The sequence below is a fragment of the Aquila chrysaetos genome, chromosome 3 (genome assembly GCF_900496995.4).
Source record: "Aquila chrysaetos chrysaetos chromosome 3, bAquChr1.4, whole genome shotgun sequence".
Taxonomy (NCBI): domain Eukaryota; kingdom Metazoa; phylum Chordata; class Aves; order Accipitriformes; family Accipitridae; genus Aquila; species Aquila chrysaetos.
The window spans coordinates 32,927,648-32,946,945 of record NC_044006.1 but is presented as its reverse complement, the minus strand read 5'-3'; the positions used below and the strand labels follow the sequence as shown (position 1 = coordinate 32,946,945).

The 19,298-nt window shown below is 46.6% G+C and overlaps 1 protein-coding gene across 1 annotated transcript in view; it reads right to left on the bottom strand.

Annotated features, from left to right (window-relative positions):
* TRIM71 (tripartite motif containing 71) overlaps nucleotides 1–14,773 on the bottom strand; it is a 58,088-nt gene extending 43,315 nt beyond the window's left edge. Inside the window, exon 1 of the mRNA XM_030009435.2 lies at nucleotides 13,405–14,773. Within this exon, the coding sequence (XP_029865295.1) occupies nucleotides 13,405–14,310 (906 nt within the window). The 5' untranslated portion in view covers nucleotides 14,311–14,773. The remainder of the gene's footprint in view (nucleotides 1–13,404) is intronic.
* Between the last annotated feature and the right edge of the window lie 4,525 nt (nucleotides 14,774–19,298).

The following is a 19,298-nucleotide window of genomic DNA, read 5'->3' as shown; positions in this document are numbered from 1 at the left end:
CACAACATAGAATGACATAATTGTTCTCAAAGCAAGGAATAAACCAAATTCTGTCAGCTCCCCGAGAACAGACAACTAAAATAGGGTTACAATGAGAGTATACTCATTATCGTGAGTAGTTAGTCAGATTTCCATCCCAAGGTAAGCCATATACAAATGCACTTGAATTCTGCAAGAAGGTAACACTGTTCTCGTATGCTGAGGAATACCTGGAAGGGTAAACAAGATTTCCAAGACAGCATACCATTTCAGTGAGTCTCTCACCTGCTGATAGCATATTTGGATAGTACATAATAATCTCAGCTGGTAAGTATAACTATTTTTTTTTTGTTTTAACATGCAACACTTCCTCTTTCCAATCTATCCCCTAGCTTATGAGAAGCGTTTCCTTTTAGGTTTCCTCCTTGGATGGCATTAAAATGAATTTAAACTTCAAACAATAAAAACACTGATGAAAATACTGTAGTCTCTTCTGCCCAAGATGATATTAAATTTCATGCACTGTGTTATTTTCAGTTGAGACCATGTTTTTTTCTGTTGCTCATATTAGAAAACTAATGTTAAAGAGTGTAAGACAGGACATCTTCAAGACTTCCCCATGATAATTTTAGATATAAATCAAAATAGAAGGATACCTTGTGGACCAGTTACTCCAGAACTATATACACTATACAGCTTTCAATTTTTTTTTCTGAAACAGCTGTATTGAACATTGGTGAGAATAAAACAGCAGTTCTGACAGGATACTGGTTCAATACATTATTCCTAGATTGATTAACTGTCAAGATTTATTTTTCATTTAGGAAAAAATAAGTCAAGTCTTACTATGCTAGCCAAACCCTCATAAATACTATATAAAAATGATGTTTATATAGGTGTACTGACAATATATAATGAAGACAAATGAATACCAACAGAAAAAGCATATTACTAAACAGCTGAGAGGAATGAACACGTGCTCCATGTTCAGACAGTGACTTGCATGAGCAAAAAAAGAAGACTTAGAAGCGAGATGTTTAGTCACAAGAATGCTTTATAATGAAAAGCAGAACTATGGCTTTAACCAAAAATTCATTCAAAGCATCCAAGTTATTTAATTCCCTTTCAAAGTCTGGGTTGTTAGATTTAAGGCAGAGCTGGGGAAGGATTGGACAACAGAAAGGGAACTTCAGTACTTTTTCTCCTTCTTCCCTACAGCATCTTCAGCTGCAGAGTTGTCCAATTATTTCAGCCAGCCTGGCATTGGCTTCCTTCCCCTTACATTTGAGCCAGTTCACCCTGCTACTTGTTGCTAATCGATGTGTGAAGGGATCAGATACAGAACGCAGATGGTCTCAAGGAGGCTGAAGCAGAAAGGAGGCGCAGATTTAGATGACAAGGGATACCTGTGCCAAGGCTAGTGAAGCAACCAGCTGTGTTTTGCGTAAGCCACCTTGCTTTGCCTGCATATCAAACACTATGTCACTTCCCCTTCCCCATAAGGAATGCAACTTTCTGTGCCTGGATCCCGCCTGGAGTCCCCACCATTGAGGGGGTTCATCAGCTTGAGCTGCTTCACAGCCCTGTTCTTTGCTGAATGGCGTAGGCTGGCATTAAGAATAGGTTTCAGAAGTGACATATACAGAATGAAAATGCTAACTGTGAATTGTATTTACGGGGACATTACTTGAAAGGCATAACTTCTCTGTAAGAAACTGGTTGCCAAATGAGCCAGCTGAGCAAGTCCCCCACACAACGTTTTTGTGGCTAGATGAGCAAATCAGAAACCAATTAAAATAAAGCTAGTGAGTAGTTTAACACCCTAAATTACTTCTATAACTATAAAAATTATGGTCTTTTCTGTAGATAAATAAAATTCAATTGCTTGCAGCATCTAAGGACTGAGATATGAAAATGAAACTATTAACTGAAAGAATGGCTCAAGGTGATGATTTTTTTGTTCCAGTTTGTAAAAGTGAGCTTCATGGCAACACCTGCACTTTTAAACTAAGGTTCTTCCATTTCTACTCTCAGTGTAGAAAGTTTTTGGCACTGTTGCCAAGAGACCAAGATAGGAACACTAGTAAATACTGTCAGTAATCACGTACTACTTGAACTCACTTCACGGACTCAGAGGCATAGGAAAAGTAATGAAAGAACTGACAAGGAAGCGTTCAGGTGAAAGAAGAGCCTTTGGATCTAATCCAAGCCTGAGCATATAGTATGCCACTACAAGCTTAAGTGGCCAGCCAAAGAACCCAACTGCTCCAGTCTTTGCAAAGACATGCTGACCTTACCTATACCTGGTCAATGCCAAAGGCTCATGGAAGGCAAAATGAATGTACACACGATGTTAATTTTAATTGCAGTGCTTCAGAACTTCCAGCAGAATCTCTCTAGTAGTTCTCTGGAAGACCTATCTTCCTAGATCATAAAGAAATTTTAATTGTAACTAGCAGCATCACATGCAATCAAAGCATACAATTGCTCCCTGAAAATACTATTTCAAGAGAGAGCCACTCGGAATGGAAGCCCCACCACCACCCCTTCAGGCTCACATGAACACTGCCTTAGAGGTTTTTCCACTTGTCTTTGGTACAAAGACAAAGAAGTTAGGCTGGCTTGACACAGCTGCTACTGTTTAGAGACTAACAGTTCAGATTCAGAGGTACTTACTGAACTACTTTTTGACAAGATGCAAAGATGGGATAACATCACCTTTGCGAGAAAGGCAATAACACAAAGATAAAATGTTTGTTTTGACAAGGCACAATTATCTAAAACTTATCCCATCAAGTATAGCAAATTTGTATGCATCTGTATGCAGTCTGTCATTGGGAAAAGCACCTTTCAAGAGCAGCCTGAGGTTTGGAGCAGACAGCCCCCAGCAGCATGCCAGCTATGCCGAGGAAGTCAGTTCAAGACCCTCCAGAGGCTTGCTTCCACTCACACCAGCCTGCTTAGACTGCCCACTAACCTCCATCCCACCACTAACCACACATGCTAACTCAAGTAAGGGAGCCATGCTTCAGCAACAGAAAGCTCAAGGGTCATATGTTAGTTATCTCTGCTCTAGTGAGAGGCTCAGAGTCCTTGAAAAAATAAGTAATGCTAGAAAAGAGCAAGAGCTACCACGGAACAGTACTGTTGATTAAAATACACATTGTCTAGAACAGAGAAAGCAGATGACACCTTCACTCTAAGAAAGGGCACACTGTTACCTTTTGGGACACTGTCAGCTGCCACCATTTATAACCCTAGTCTAATTCCTAATTCTAATCTTATCAATGTTTCCATGATATTGGGGAGGGATTATTACATCCACCTCCTCACTTACAATTGTATTAAGTACAAGAGGGGAAGAAGCAAGAAGAATATTACATGTTCCTCCTGCTACCATTTTATTAAGTACAAGAACAGCACTGGGAAGACTGGGACCTCAGTGTTCCAGTAATTCTTCTGTACTTCATCCCCTCTAACTCCCTAATGTGGTGGTGGTGGTAGTTTGGTTATTTCTTTCAGGGTAGAATCCACTGCAGACCACTGCCTGACATTTCCACTTCTGAATTTTTTTTTTTGTCTTGGTTTTATTTTTTCATGAATTGTCCCTCCTCTCTTCCCAAAATATTTGCCCATCCATTTAAAAGCCTTTAACAGAAGTTGACACCAAATGCGTTGTGTTGGGACACCATTGCGACATTACAGCTGCTTCTACAGTAACTAGAGGGGGAAAAGTTGTATTTCCCACTTGTTTAGTCTAGTGTTCAGTCAATTCAATATGATGCAATAGATAATTTAGTTATCTGCACAATAGTTTCTATAACTTGCAAGCACTTCAGTGGGAGAATCAAAATTTTCATTTTCCCCTACAAATAACCATTGTTCTCTGAAGGGAGATGGTTCTTACAACAACTTTAGCTGGCTTGCTTATCAGTCATCAATTAAAGAAAATCTTGCTTCCAATTTGCTCATCCAGCCACAAAAACCGTGTTTAGGACACACTCAGCTGGCTCATTTGGCAACGAGTTTCTTACAAAGAAGTCATGCCTTTCTCAAGTAACATCCTTGTATGGATCAAGTATTCTTGAAATTTGAGTGACTTTGTCTAGCAGCCTGCAGACCCCCTTCACGCTCCAACTTCAATGTATTAAATCTCCAGTGCCTTTGGGCACACCATATATAGCAGTGGGGGCGGGGTGTGCTGCAGGGGGGTGAAATTTAACTCTCTCCCAGCATTGCTTTTAAAGGAAAAAAGAAGGCTTGGAGGCATGATTCTTTCCATTCTCTAACAAGTTTTTCCTCAAAGTAACGGACTTGCTCTGCCTCACATACACATGCACTTACTAGAATGTTTTCAAACTATATAGTTGACTTCCAAACCATAAAAAGACACAGCAACAGCAAGCTCCTAGAAGCTACCTTATTGTTATCTCTTATGCCCTCAATCACCTAGCATAGCATTACTCAAGGTTACAGAAAATCAGGAATAGTAAGTACCCCTGTCACGCGACAGGGACCAGTTCACTGGCGATGCGCAGACCACACTACCAACCCTTACATAAGGCAGCAGCATTCTCTAGTCCCTTGATGCAGCACTAGGTTGGATTACAAAGCTTAAAGGCATCCATAATGCAGACAGCTTTCAAGCTCTGCTCGCACCAAAGATTTAAGGCTAGGGATTTTTATATTGTACACGTAACTGTCTGACAGTGTGAATGGCATGAGTAACAAGAAGCACTGAAGTGAAGGGGGAGGGAAAAAGGGGAGGATTTGAAGTTTGATAGCTGACATTTTCCCCTAAATAATAGTTTGCCTTTTGTTAACCAAGACCAGCTGAACAAAAGGCTGTATAAAATTAGTCTTCTAGCACATGCCTGCCACTGTGGACAGCAAGTACCTAAACATGCAAATGGAACTCTCAAAACCCCGGACAACATGGGACAAGGGGAAGATACAACAACAAGCTCTAACATTACCATCCAAGGATCCTGTTGAAGTCACATTTCTGAGTCTTAGGTCCCTGCCAGCCTTTTAATCCAGCCAAACACAGTATTTGGTAGTTCTGTACATTTACAATACCTTAACTAGGGAAAGGAAATATTTACAGGAGATGGTAGTTTATAACATCAGCTATCCACAAAATGTATGGGATGAGCATGTAATACAAGCAAACAACTAGAAAAGATAAGGTTTAGCAAACTTGACAAAATACCTTTAAATATTTTGGTTATGCATGGAGACCAACATTAAAGGGAAAATGATGCAACACAAGCTTAGCTATTACCTTTAGCTCACTAAAGGACCCTTCTTCCCCCAAAGCACTGAGATCCAAGGTCAGGCAGTCACATTCTGACAGTCCTGGAAAGTACTGGTACCGAGCGCCTTGGGGATTACTTGTGTGATCTTAGTAAAGATTATACCATAGTAACAAACAGGAGTAAGACATAACTACTGAGGTAACAACAGGACAACAGCCTTTGATTGGATTAATCTGTCCATTTCAGAACAAGTTTAAGATATTCCACATTTCTTTGTTCAGCAAGAGACTATTTCCACTATAGCACTGAAGACATACCTCACAGTCCCCAAAATTTTAAATATTCACCTCTGAGAAGTGAGCTGCACCCATTGCTAATGAGACAAGTTTAGAGATTGCCTCAAGTTGCCTACCTACTGCTGGAAGGTAAGCCATTTTCTCCAAGTCAGCACCAGTGCAGAAGCATATAGTACAAAGTATGCAGAATCATAGAACAATAAGCTTCTCATTTAAAGTTTCCAGTTCAAGTCTTAGTCACTTCAAAAATATTTCACCTACATATGTAGGAAAACTGCTGACCAGACATCATGCTATCCAACAAGCTCACCATCTGAGGTTTTAGAAATGCATGTTATACACTCAAGTGAAATAACAGGAATGGAGCTCTTATTTCTTACAGCTGAACATGTAGCTATGCATTAATTCTTGTGAGGAAGTGGCAGCATTGCACACATATCCAAGAGGTAGCACAGTAGGAAAACACAGAACATATAATCGTGAGCCTCTTCTGTGGGTACCGAGTTTTACCCCTTTCCATACTAAATGGCTAGAGCATTCAAAGCTGGTCAGCATTTTTTAGTTCCTAAATAAGATTATTAGCTGTGGACTCCACAGTTGAAAATTTTGTTATTTTGTTGAGGGCTGATAAAGAGGAAGAAAAGTAGCTTAGAGTCAAAAGAACTTCAGGAAAGAAGTACTACTGCTGTATTAGCCACATAAAATTTCTCTTTTTTAAGGTGGGAGGGGGAAGGGGAAAGAGGAAGAGAAAGTTGTCCAAAGTAATATTGCATAGTAAAAAAGCTTTTGAACTCCAGTTCAAAACCAGTCAGCAGATAGTATTGCTCTGATTCTTTAACATGTTTTTGTTCTACTCCTGCGACTTTCAAAATTGGTTTGGATGCACGAGCAGTTTGTTAGATAAGAGGCCCAAACCCATCCCACCCACATAGCCCTTCAACAAGCACAGCCCAAGAAAGTAGAAAACAACCCGTGGAAGGAGCTGCAGCTGAGCCCATGATGAGAACAGCTAAAACAAGGACATATGCCTAATATATTTTAGGATCAAGGACATCCATTCATTACATTAACCAATACTTGCATTGCCAGGCAGTAGTCCCATTCCCATCCAGTACTTCTACACTTTAATTAAGACTTAGAATGATAGGGTAAAAGCATTACTAAAAATTATGTACTACATAATTATGATCCGAGATTATATTTGTAACTGCTCTATTGAAAGTGGTTTACAGCTAAAGACAATAAACCCCTTCTGTGAAATCTTATCTGTGGTAACATTAGTCTTGCATTTGGTGCATTGTTCGTACAGCTTAAGATCTGTGCTCTCAACACATCACTATTCTGTCTGATGGAAAGACACCAACAGCTTTGCAGGAAGGAAGGGAGTATGGGAGGAGAACTAGGAAGAGACAGGGTCAAGACAGTATTGAAAGAGGAATGATACCTTCTTAACTTTAAAACAGAGGAACTAGGTAGTTTTCCTCTAAGGAAACATGGTCTAGCAAAAGCATATTTACATGCTCTGAAGATTTAGCTGAAAAGAGTAACTCCTACACATGATGCAAGATTTCGTTACTAAATTGAGGCAAAAATTCAGTCAGACCCTCTCTCCAAGTTATGAGATACACTTCAAGACATCAGTTTTAGCAAAGCTGAAGTTAGAGAAAATTGTCAGTATACAATAAGACTAGTTTCATGCCTATTTATTGTATGTACATCTCCAGTCCTACCTTCTCAAGGAAGTTGTTATAACCTCAAGAGGTCTATGCTGCAGCCTGCAAGTTTCTACTATATTGATATTGTTAGTTCTTCAAAGATGTTCTCAAAGTAAAAACAGTCCAGGAAAGTTGCCTGAACAGACAAGGCATTTCTGTTTCTTCCAATTTTTACTCACTGGAAACTATCTGAAGTCATGTTTAATTAGGCCACTAGTGTAACGGTATCAGATTATCACCAGAAAAACAAACAACAAAAACAAAAAACCCACAAAACAAAACACCAACAACTTTGCTGTATTTACCCTAAAATGTTGAGAGTATTTGAATGTCAGTCACAGCAAAGCAGGGGAAAGGAGGGAAGGTTTTGATTCTGTCCAGTATGGTATTAAAGCTATTTTAAGCCCAGCAAAGTTTTCATTCTCTTACAAAAGAGCAGTTAAATAAAATACCTTTACATACACGGAAAAGCCAGGAGCTAAAGGTATGCTGGGGAAGGGGCATAAAAGGAAAGTAAGGCAAAGTAATCTAAGAGGTGACCTGTTTAGCACCAGATCTGAACATTATTTGTAAGTAAAAGAAAAAAGTGTGAAATTAGAGATTATTAAAACCCACCATCGTTCTAAAGATGTTAAGTCCACATCACATAGACCATGTATGAACAAAACAACTCACAGCCCTTCTTTCTTCACCAGGAAAAATTTAAAAAGGAAAACACAAACATCAGTAACTGAATCCAAAGTGCCGTCTTTCAGACTGGGCACCTGCATGTGCGTTTGATATCAGAAGAAAAAAGACACAGCAAGTACAATAAATGAAGGGTGCATCAGTATAAAGAAGTATATGCAGTTTCTTACATAGACTGGAAGTATTAATTTCTCTAGGTGATGTGCACATTGTCCTCCAAAGCTGAAACTACAGCAGCAACACAAAGTATTACATTAAGACCAGCACCTCCAGAATGCACTCCTACAAGTTTTAATCATTTTGTTAGGAGGTAAAAAACCCTAGCCGTTAGAAAAACGAACAGCAAGAGCCTGCATCACATTTGTATCATGTATTGCAGTTTCATATAAATAGCCCTTGAGCAAGAGACACAGAAGTGGGGACACAGGCATATTCCCTTTTTGTTAGCCAACTGTTTTGGTGAGACATGTGGGTGGACAGCATTAAGAGCACCATGGAGTAAAGCTCAGGGTTTGGCAGCAATGGCAAGCCATTACACAGAAGGGACCACAGCAAACCTACCCTTCCTTCCTAGCCACACTATTCCTCCTTTTCCCTCATACCAGTTCAATTTGGGCCAGACTCCTCTGCAATTCAAATAAACTTACATCAATGCTAGAAGAAGGAATAAGGGAAAAAAAAGTTTTCCATCAAGTTAAGCAAGACAAATTGGCTCACAGAAGCATCTCCTGAGTGCACACAACCAAGCCTGGTGAGAACAGAGGAGGAAGTGAGATCTCCTTCTTTGAGTAGCCATGAGATGTTAAGACAGCTCGCTCCCTTATTGTGAAACCAGAGCTTTACCCTCCTACATTAGAGCAGCTTAGGTATAAATTCAATCAGTAAATTTAGCCAAGGTACCGGATACGTAGCTTTCAGTTCAGCTGACAGTTTTGTGGTTGAATGCCTTCCCCTATGCATACACAAGCCTTCAAAAGTTGCACCTTTTACAGTCTGAGAGACAATAAGAAGTGTAATTTTTTGTAGTCTAAAAAGACAATAAATGCAGGAATATATGCAACTCCAGAATTCAGTATAGCAATCTAATTTTAGCCAGTCTTGTCCACATGCACCGATATCCCCATGAGCCATTTCAACCCACTGATCTGGCAAGAAACTTCTGAGATTGTGAATTAGTCTGATCAATGAAGAATCTGACCAAAGCCAGAACTGATGCAAGCAAAAGGAAGGAACAGCGTGGCTAAGGGCAAGGGAAGAAAGAACTCTTAAAATCCTTTCTTGCAGTGGGGGGAGCCATGGTGCTACAGGGTTTGCCTTGTACTCTATGAACCACTTCTAAAATGGAATCTGTAAAGCAATATGAGAACTAGGGGGTCACAGACCATTAAGTTGACTGAATTTGGCAACTCTGCTCTTTCCCTAGAAAGCATCAGAAGTCTGCTTTTGAACTGTTCTGACCATCCACCACCATCATCACCAAGTGGTACTAAAGCATGTAGCAGCTGAGAGTTGGCATAAAGGAAACCCCACATTATTTAACTTGAGACTTGTGGCCTTTTCCACTTTCTGCAACGGCAAACTCATTTGAATTCAGGTAGTTTATCTATACAAGCCAAGTATCATACAGTTGTTCCAACATTTTCTAAGCATCTGGTTTGGTTTGCAGCCTATTATTGAGAATTCTATGAAAAGAAAAACAGAGGTGCTCAGTCTGAGAGATGAGACCATCAAGCACACTTTGACGTATCAGTTAGCATATTTGATTTAATTATGGACAGACTAAGGCAAAACCTTTTTCAAGTTTACAGTCCTGTTCTAGCAGCTTTATGACAATAACATCACATTACTACTGTATGGACAGAATTATCAATGTTAGAACAAACATGGTCACACAGAAGAAAGTTTTCAGGGTTGCAACACAAATATTGCTACATTTGTAGAATGCTTTGAAACATCTGACTGAGATTAAGCATTTCCCTTGCTGCTCTGATAGCATTTTACCTCAGACAGAGCAGTTCCAAGAGGTAAGCAACCAGACTGGGTTTCAACAGCAGCTCTATGACAAAAAAAGATTGGCTTTTGCTCCCCCCTCTATCCCCCCCCCGGAACAGTCTACTTGCTTTCCTTTCAGGCATCGCTGTAGTTATTTGCAGGCACCAGCCACCCTGAAAGCAGTGTTCAGAGTTCCACTTTCTTTAATGTTTGCCACTACAGTAACAGTCAACATTCTCTGTTGTCAGTGACTGTATGTACTCATAGCACACAACAGGTTACTGTTGTTTTACATGAGTCAACAGCTCAACTAAGACCAGAACCAGCTCAACTAAAAAGAGACTGCTCCAGACATCCCAGTAAAGAGCTGAAATCTGCATTTCTCTGCATTGAAAGGATAAGCAACCATATTGATCTTGTCTTGGAAATGCATCTCTGTAGTCTTGTTTTGAGACTTGGAACACCCAGTAAGTAACCACCCACAGTGCTATTTCCCTCCTCACTTGAGGGAGTCTCAAAATGGGGGTGGAAGGAGGGAGAGTTATGGGGAATGGACAGTGCTTCCCAGGAGGAGGGGTGGAAAGACCAGAGAGGAACAGAACCAAAAGTAACAAGTGAAGTAGTGATGTTGGAAGGACAGGAGTTATGTTGTAGGTATAGAGGTAGAAAATAAGGGAGCCAGCTGCTTTGGCCCAGAAAAGCCCCAGGGACAGGGTCAAACTCCTTATAACTGATCTCAAACAGGGTGGATAGATGTGGAGTTCTCCTTCCCCAGAATGTGAGAGAACTACTATTCTAGCAGCGTACTGATGAGATCTGCCTGTGCTCAAACTTACCTGCATGACATTAGTCTGAGGGAATATCCTGCTCTGTCACCATCTTTTCCCACTTACATACTGAGCAGAACCAGAGTTTATAACTACTAATATTAAGCTTCCATTCCAGCCTTGCATTTTAGGTTTGTTTTTACACTATTAGACAGCCAAAAAAAAGTACTTAGTGCATCACTCAAGTACTCTCTTGGAAGGCTGCCTTTCTATTATCGTTCATTTTATGAGGCTGTAAATAGCATTCTTAGAATTAAACAAGCAATAACCCTCACAGTTTTGCAGCCACCCTTTCTCAAAAAAAATTGTACACCTCGCCCACATTTTTAGTGGAAGTGAGAAAGATTTACAGTATAAACTGTTCCCAACAGTCATAGTATCTCTCAAACATTTCCCCTTGACTGAGTAATAGATACTTGCAAATGCTGATCAGGCACACCTACATTAAGGAACCACCAAAACTCACTAATCAAGAACAGTAGTAGATCATTAATTTGCAGAATAAAAGCCTTTCTCAACAGGAGCTGAAGCTTGAAAATGCTCACTTGTTTTAAAGCAATTTCTAGGTCTACAGGACGCAAGGACACCCAAAACTAATCCTAAGAGACATGTACTCTTTTCAATGCACACTGTTGAAAATAAAATTAGTTATGCAAAATGAATTAACAAGCTTTTTTAGAAGTCCCTTCTAGAAAAACTGTATAGTTTAAGCAAGGCTAGAATGTCTTTTTTCCCTTTGCAATTTAAGCTTTTAAGTCTACAAAATCCCTTGGAGCTCCTGTCCCAGCTACTCTTCACCAAGTGGTAGAGAATACATCTGCTTTAGAAGCTGGATATTCTACGCTACGACCAACACCCCTCCGCTGTTTCATTTTACACGTTTCAACAAGAAGTTTTGTCATACTGATAACACAAGAACTAGAAGCTTTTTAGCCCATACCACAAGTCCAAAGTTATACTCCAAAATGAATGCAGAAACACAGCTTTTTTAGCCTATTAAGAATACCATACTTCATTTCATTCTGGCATTCAGTATTACGTATGTTCTTTAGGAAGCCCACTAGCAGGAAGATACTTAGATACCACTAAAAACTGTAAGCAGCCCAACTGCCTTAAGATTGCTGGGGTTTTTTTTGTTTGTTTCATTTCTGTTTATTTGTTTTTTTTAAACTTCCTTGCCCCTCAAGCACACCCCACCCCCAAAAAGTAATTAAGGTTTTTCTTTTTCCACAAAATTAATCCTTTGTCCTGACACTAGCAACTTTAAGAAACAGAAAAAGCTCTTCCAGAGCTTTCTAGAAAACTATTTCAGAGGTTCAACAGCATTGGAGGAGATAGGAAAAGAAGACAAAGGCATCACCACACTTCACTAGGCTAAACGCCTTCATCTATCAGTTAAGCAAGCATCCCACAGAAAACTCAGTACTACCCTGTCCTCAGGCAGGTTTTTCCCCTGAAGCGGCTTGTTGTGCTGTCGGATTTCATACTGGGAGGAAACTACCTCGAACACTGAAGTTACTGGAAAATTCCAGCAAAATCCCCCGCATTGACCCCCCAGAGCAGAAAGGGGGGGAACAGCAGACGGCCATTTTCCAGTTCCAGATGAAAATCAAGTTTCAAACTATCACAGCAAGAAACTATGTCCCAATGAAACTTAAGACACTTCCAGCACATTTTGAAGAAGCCTCAGCCTCTTTTAGATCTGTGAAACAATACTTAGGATAATCAGAAACAAAACTTGTGAGCAAAGCTTTTTAAATTAAGCCTATGTAAAGCAAGTTCCCATTTTTGTGTGGGTAAAGTTCTCGTTTGCACCAGAGAGGCAGCTAAAATGCTACCCAAAACCAGGAGATGTAGCTGGTATAGTCAAGGGTGAATGAACATCTTTGCTAACTTTCTGACTACCTTTAATAAAAAAGTCCTTTACTCGTTACAGTTATCTGCCTTCCCTATTTATTCGTTTGTTGTTTGTTTTTTTGTTTTTTTTTTTTTTTTTTTTCTTTGACAGGTTACATGCCGAACACGGTACAAAACAGACTCCACAAAGTAATTTTAACTCTGCATTAGAAACATTAGGAGCTTGGGGGACTCCAGACTTCTCTCGCTTTCATCTCCACGGTCTCGCCGCCCCTCGGTACGCGCCCGACAAGCTCCCTCAGAAAGGCAGCGCCCGCAGCAGCCCCCCGCCCCCGCCGCGTTACCGGCTTCCCGCCGCGCACGGGCAGCCCGCGGCTGCGACGACCGCCTCCCGGGACAGCGGCTCCCGCACCTCGCAGCGGCACACGCACACCCCCAGCTCACCTCCTCCTCTTCCTCCTCCTCCCGGGCGGCGGCGCGGAGCGGTGCCCGGAGGGAGCGGGGCGCCCGGGGACGCCGCCGCCCCGCCGCCCGCCCTCCCCCGGCCCGTTAACGGCTCCCGCCGCCCCCCCCCCCCCCCCCCCCCGAGACCACCCCCGGCCCCCGAGCCCCGCGGGGCGGCCAAGACCCGAGGGCCCCCGCGGGCGGAGGAAACGCCGCGGCCGCTCCCTGCCGCCGCCCGCCCCTCAGGGCCGGCCCGCCCGCCGCGAGGGTGCGAGGCGGGCGGGGGCCCTCTGGCGCCGGCGAGGGGCGGGAGCGCGGCCGCCCCCTCCCGCGCCGCGCTCTGGCTCACCTCGTCGTCGTGGTGCTGGCAGTAGCTGGCCCGGTCGGGGAAGACGGAGAGGATGTTGTAGGGCGAGGCGGGGAAGGGCGGGCTGAGGGCGAGCGGCGCGGTCGGGCCGGCGGCGGCGGGGCCGGCGGCGGCGGCGAAGCGCTCGATGAAGTGGTCCTTGGTGAGGCGGACGCGCTGGTGCGCCCGCACGCAGTTGTCGCACAGGTGCTCCTGGCAGTCGAGGCAGCGGGAGCTGGCGGCGTTGCCCTCGTCGCAGGAGCTGCAGCGGGGCTCGCCCTGCCGGCTGTGGGGCCGCCGCAGCAGGAGCGCCGCCGAGCCGCCGCCGCCGCCCGAGGAGGAGGAGGAGGAGGACGTCGAGGAGGGCGCGGCCGAGGCGGCGGCGGCGGCGGGCGAGGAGGCGGCGGCGCGGTGCGGCGGCGGCGGCGGGCGGCCGTGGTGGCGGTTGTTGCCGCCGCCGCCGCCCCCCCCTCCCGCGCCGGAGCCGGCGGCGGGGCCGGCCCCGGCGGCGCGGCCGTTCTTCTGCTCGTCGGCGGCGGCGGCCACGACGACGACGTCCAGCAGGTTGCTGAGGAGGAAGTTGGAGGAGGGCAGCGCGTCCATGCCCGAGGGCTCCGAGATCACCACCTTCTGGTCGCAGATGGGGCAGCGCAGCTTGAGCGCGTCCCCCGCGCCGGGGTGCCGCTGCGCCTCCAGGCACTGGCGGCAGAAGGCGTGCAGGCAGGGCAGGACGTGGAGCCGCCGCGGCGGGCCCCCGCAGGAGGAGCCGCCGCCGCCGCCCCCGGAGGAGCTGGAGGTCTGCGAGGAGGACGAGGAGGTGGAGGAGTTGGAGGAGAGGGGAGCCGGCGAGCCGCACATCTCCTTGCACAGCGGGCAGATCTGGAAGTCGGACTCGGGAAACGAAGCCATTTGCGATGGGCCTGACTCCCCGATGGGGTGGGGAGGGGGGTTAAAAAAAAAAAAGGAAAAAAAAAAAGTATCTCCTCTCCCTCACAAAAAAAAAAAAAAAAAGCCAACGGCAAGAAAAACGGGGGGGGGGGGGCGTTTGGAGCAGCGCGGGGAGAAGGTAGTTCTGCAAGCGGCTTACGAGCAAGCTGGCATCGATCAGTCGTTTTGCCAAGTGGGATCGATTGGCCGGTTTTGCAAATACGGTGTCATCGATCCGACGGTCTGCAGGGAGCTGGATCCTCGCCTCGTACCTCGCTGCTGCCGCTGCCGGGCTTGCTGCTGCGGGAGGCGGGGGGGGGGGGGGCGGGGGGGCGTATTTTTGGTATCAAGGTGTAGCTGTCCCGTTCTCTCTCAGCAAATGGATCCTCTCTTCCCTCACATATACTTAACCCCCGATCCCCCGTTGCATTAGACAAATTGTATCGATTCCCAGACGGGTCAATACCTCACACAGTCTTCTCATTTCCCCCTTGGGTCAGCAGTTTGACAACGTGGTTTGGTTACTTGTCTTCTTCCTAAACAGAAAGTGCATGGGCGCCAATCGCCCGATCCCCACCTCATCCAGCGGGGACCGGACCTCTGTCCGCCGGGGCTCGGCTCCGGTTCCCACGGCCGCAGGACGGGGTCGGGGCGCCGGGGCGGCAGTGCAAGTCCCTCTTGGCCGGGCGGGGAGGACGCGGGTGGGGGGCAGCAGGGCTTTAACTCAAGTTTCTCTCTTTCTTCTTGTGGCGTTGGGTTTTTTCCTCTTTTCCTTTAAACCTGTGCTTGTCGGGGGGGAAGGGGAAATTTCGTTTCAGTTCCCCCCTCCACTTTTGCAATCCAGAGCAGCTCTAGGAGAGAGAGAGGCACTGAAACACAGTGGCCAGGCAGACTTCTCCGGCTCCAGTCCTCCCCCGCCGACGCCTGCTCCACCACCGCATGACTGGGGGGTGGGGATGGAGGGCGGCGTTGGTGCCCACCCCACCAGCGGAGACTCGCGCTGGCGGGACGCAGAGGAGAAGGAGGAGGTGGGAAGGGAAGGGAAGAAGAAAAGGGCTCCGGGGACGGCTAAGAGCAGCAGTCCCCTCTCGGAGTCCCGGCTCCCGGCGGACGCCTTCCTTTCAGCGGGGCTCCCCACGGAGGGCAGCGCCGAGCCCGCAGCGGCCCCGCCACACGCGGTGCCCGGCGGCTCTCCCGGCCGGCGGCGGGCCGGTCAGCGCCGCGGGCTCGGCGCGGCTCGCACACGCTGCGGCGGCCGGGCAGAGGAGCAGCGGCAGGTCCCCGCCGGCCGCCCTGAATTATTCATGGGGGGTGTATTATATTCGCTCGCACAAATTGGAGCCGCTGTGCAATGCTATCCGAGAGCGCTACGCTCGCTCGCCCCCTCCTCCTCCTCCTCCTCTCCGGTTCTCGCTCGCTCTGAGCCCCTGCAGCGCCTAGGATCACATTTCCTTTGTCATCTCGCCTCTTCGCGTGGTGTTTTATTGAGAAAACAAAAATAATGTAAAACCCGAAGAGGGGGAGGGAGGAGGGGAGAAAAAGCAGCAAAAACCAAGACGCCCGCCTCCCCCACGATCTGCCGAGCCGGAGCCCACCGGCCCCCGGGGGGTGAATTAGCAGGAATTACTCACTGATGCGGCAGCACCGTCCCGGGCGGCGTGGGATCCGGGGAGAGCCATCGCGCCGGGCGCCTTCCCCCTGCCTGGCGGGGTGCGGAGGGGCAGAGCCGGGCGGCCCGGCCCTCGGACGGGGGGGGGGGGGGGGGGGGGGGTAAGGAAGGGAGGGAGCTCGCTCGCTCGCTCAGGGCGCGGGGCAGCGCATGGCCCGCCTCGGCGTGGCCCGCAGGGCTGGCGGCGGCGCTGGCTCCGGCCCCGCTGCGGCCGCCGGCACTGGGGCGGCGCGGCGTGCGGGAGCCTTTTAAGCTCCGACGGCGCGGGCTGACTTCCGCCCGGCTGCGGGGGGCGGCCGGGGGGCGGCGGCGGCGGGCAGGAAACATTCGCCCTCCTCCTGCCCGACCTGCCCCCATCCGCCCGCACCCGGCCCCCGGTTCTGTGATATCGCCGTTTTCGGCGCCGGCGGCTCCCCCCGCCCCGCTGTGGTTGGACGCGCGGCGGCCGCGGCGATCGCCAGCCCCCCCCCCCCCCCCCCCCGCCCCTCGCCCTGCTCCGGCGTGAGATGCGAGCGGGGATGGAGCGGGGGCTGCGGGGCCGTTCTTTGAAAGCATCGGGGCGTTAATGCAGCTTTGACCGTGCAGTGCAGCCGCTCGATGGATTGTTTTCTTACGCCCAGGCTCGGGGTGAGCGCCGGCTCCTTTCCGCGCCGTTGCGGTCGCTGCCGGGTCTGCCGTGCCCGGGAGGGCGAGCCCGAGCCTTGCTGCTAGCCAGGGGCAGGCGTTTCCTCTCCCGTAAACTGACGCGATGAAGTTAGCAAAAATTAGCCGCGATGCCATTCGCGCTGCTGCGAGACCGAACCTGAAGGAAAAAACGCAACAACTATTTCGTTTTAATGAAACGCCTCGCAACCAGCAACAGCTAAAAGGAAAGTTTCGGCTGCAGCACGGCTGAGCGGCCACCCTCTTCTTTCAGCGGGGCTTGTCCTAGCAAGGGAGGACGCATGGCATTTTACCCTCAACAAGGGAACTGGAAATGCTGGAAAGTTTTTTTAGAACGTGAAACTGGCTTGGGGATGGGAAAGCCGAAAAAAAATAGTAGGAAAAGGAATAAAAATAGGAAAAGATATGGACAGATTTGTGAACGAAAGCATCTGTAAATAAGCAAAATAAACTCAAAACAAGTTAGTCTTAAGTAACGATCGTGAGTTTTCGGAAACACCACAGAGAAGGAAAACTGGCTATTAAAATACATTGAATGATGTTCCTCCTCTGTTTAGGCCTTAGACATACAAGTAACTAATGCTATTTAGGCCTTAGACGCACCAATAACGCTAATTTAAATTGTCTACTTAAAAATAAAAATGTCTTCTGTCTTCTGCTGACAGGTACTACACATGGCGATGAGCCATGCCCGTGAGGATCTCCCGCCAAAAGCCCTTCAGAGAACTGAGAAACTCAGGAGCGCTAACGTCCTTATGCAAGACCAAGCCATGGGAATCGCTGGTAAAGTCCATGGGGCAACTAACACGCATTAAGTTGTAAACAACCATGAATATTTATTATGCCCCTCAGTAGTATATTCAGCTGAGAACTTGCCGTATGTATCACTAAAGGATTTGGTCTGGGGGCTGTGTTCTTTATATTACATATCCATATGTTCACATTTGAGCATGCAGGTGAAACCCACCACAGCTTTGACTAGCAGAGGTTAAAAAATCATCGAGCCTTGCCTCAGCTCTGTTTGGTTGTCCTGTGGTTGCCACAGAGGGTTACGATGCTGCGGAGGTTGTCCTTTTCCAGATGAAGCCAGTTAGCTGCGAAGAACAGTAACTCCCCGAACAACAAACGCGGGGTTGATCTGTTTGGGTTTCCCAGATAACACTTTCCACTAGCTCCCTCAGTAGAAACCATCATCTTTTGCGTTCAGAAGTATTTTAATTGGGCAGAAATTCCCAGATGCATGTCTCCAGGCATATCTGACACCCCTGCCTTCCTCAGTGACAGCTGTTTGCTTTCCAATGAAGAAAGAAGAGGGGAATTCTGCGCGTCCGCGCTTCAAATGGCTCTAACGGGTTCACGAGGCTACCTATACACTGTGGAAGGTCCTTTTCGCTGACAGGATCCACTGTATTTGTGCCAAAGCTCCCGAACCTCGTTTACAGCTTACACCCTCCCTGAGCTTGTAAAAGGCTATAAGCAATTCACTGTCCCTGAACAGTGGGTCCTTATTCCCCAGCTGTCATCCTTGTATTTGAGCACCTCTGTCTTTCTAAATCAAAGTCCTCCTTTTCTTCTTCCTCCACCACCGCCAAAGGAATGCAACATTTTGAGGCTTCCTCTGATTATGGATGGCTTTCCGTCTTCATTACAAGAAACGCTGAAATAAAGCTAAAGGGAATACGCCGATATTATACTCCGTTCTGAAACATTAGCTGCTGCAGCACTTGTGTGCTCAACTACACAGCAGATAGCACCATGCATTTTTCTGCTTAGTGCATTGACTCGATGGTTTTCGATCCAATTAACTTGTTCTGCTACAAAAAAACCCTCAGCTCTCCTCAGATAGAGCAAGGCCTCAATATATTTCATTTGTTTTCTAAGCCGGCAAACACATGGGTGAGAAACAGCGCGAGGGCGATAGGTAAGGTACGAGAGGCTTCTGGTTCCTTGGTAGACAGCAGGATGAGAACTTATTTTTGTGATTTTTCCCTGGGAAGCTAGTGCTTCACATTTACCCTTTTTGTTTCTTAAAAACAAAAGAACAATAGCTATCCTGGTTAGCAGGGCTATTGTCCCTCTGTGCCAAATAAATGAAATCTCACTGCTTACGTGAGTGTCTAAAGCATTTCTCTGCATTCTGCTCATTCTCCTTTGTGTCGCGCTGCTGAGGTTTCTCGCGTTTATTCCCTTCTCTCCAGTGTTTTTCACACCCATTTCTCTCATCTTTCTTTTGTCCTCCATTCATACACTGTTGCTGGTCTGAATTTGAAACGGTGTCGTTTGTACTAAAGGCAAGCCCATCATTTAAACTGTGTTGAAATCATAACTGTGTCAAGATCACATCAGAACTGTGTTAAAACATTAACCGTTGAAACATTCTAACAATGCTAAAATCCGTGCATGACTGGCCAGATCTTCAGAGACACCTAACAAGCATCAAAATAGCTCTGAAGATATGGGCCAACTTCCACGCAGTTGGAAAATCTCTATTTGGCAACATTTGTCTGTCCTTGACTAACTGCCCAGACACTGCAGCTAAAGTATGCATTAAAAATACTTTTTTTTTTTTTTCCCTTTCCCCCTTATATTTCAGTGGAAAATAGGACATCGGGGCAGAAGACTCCACCTGAGTCATTCT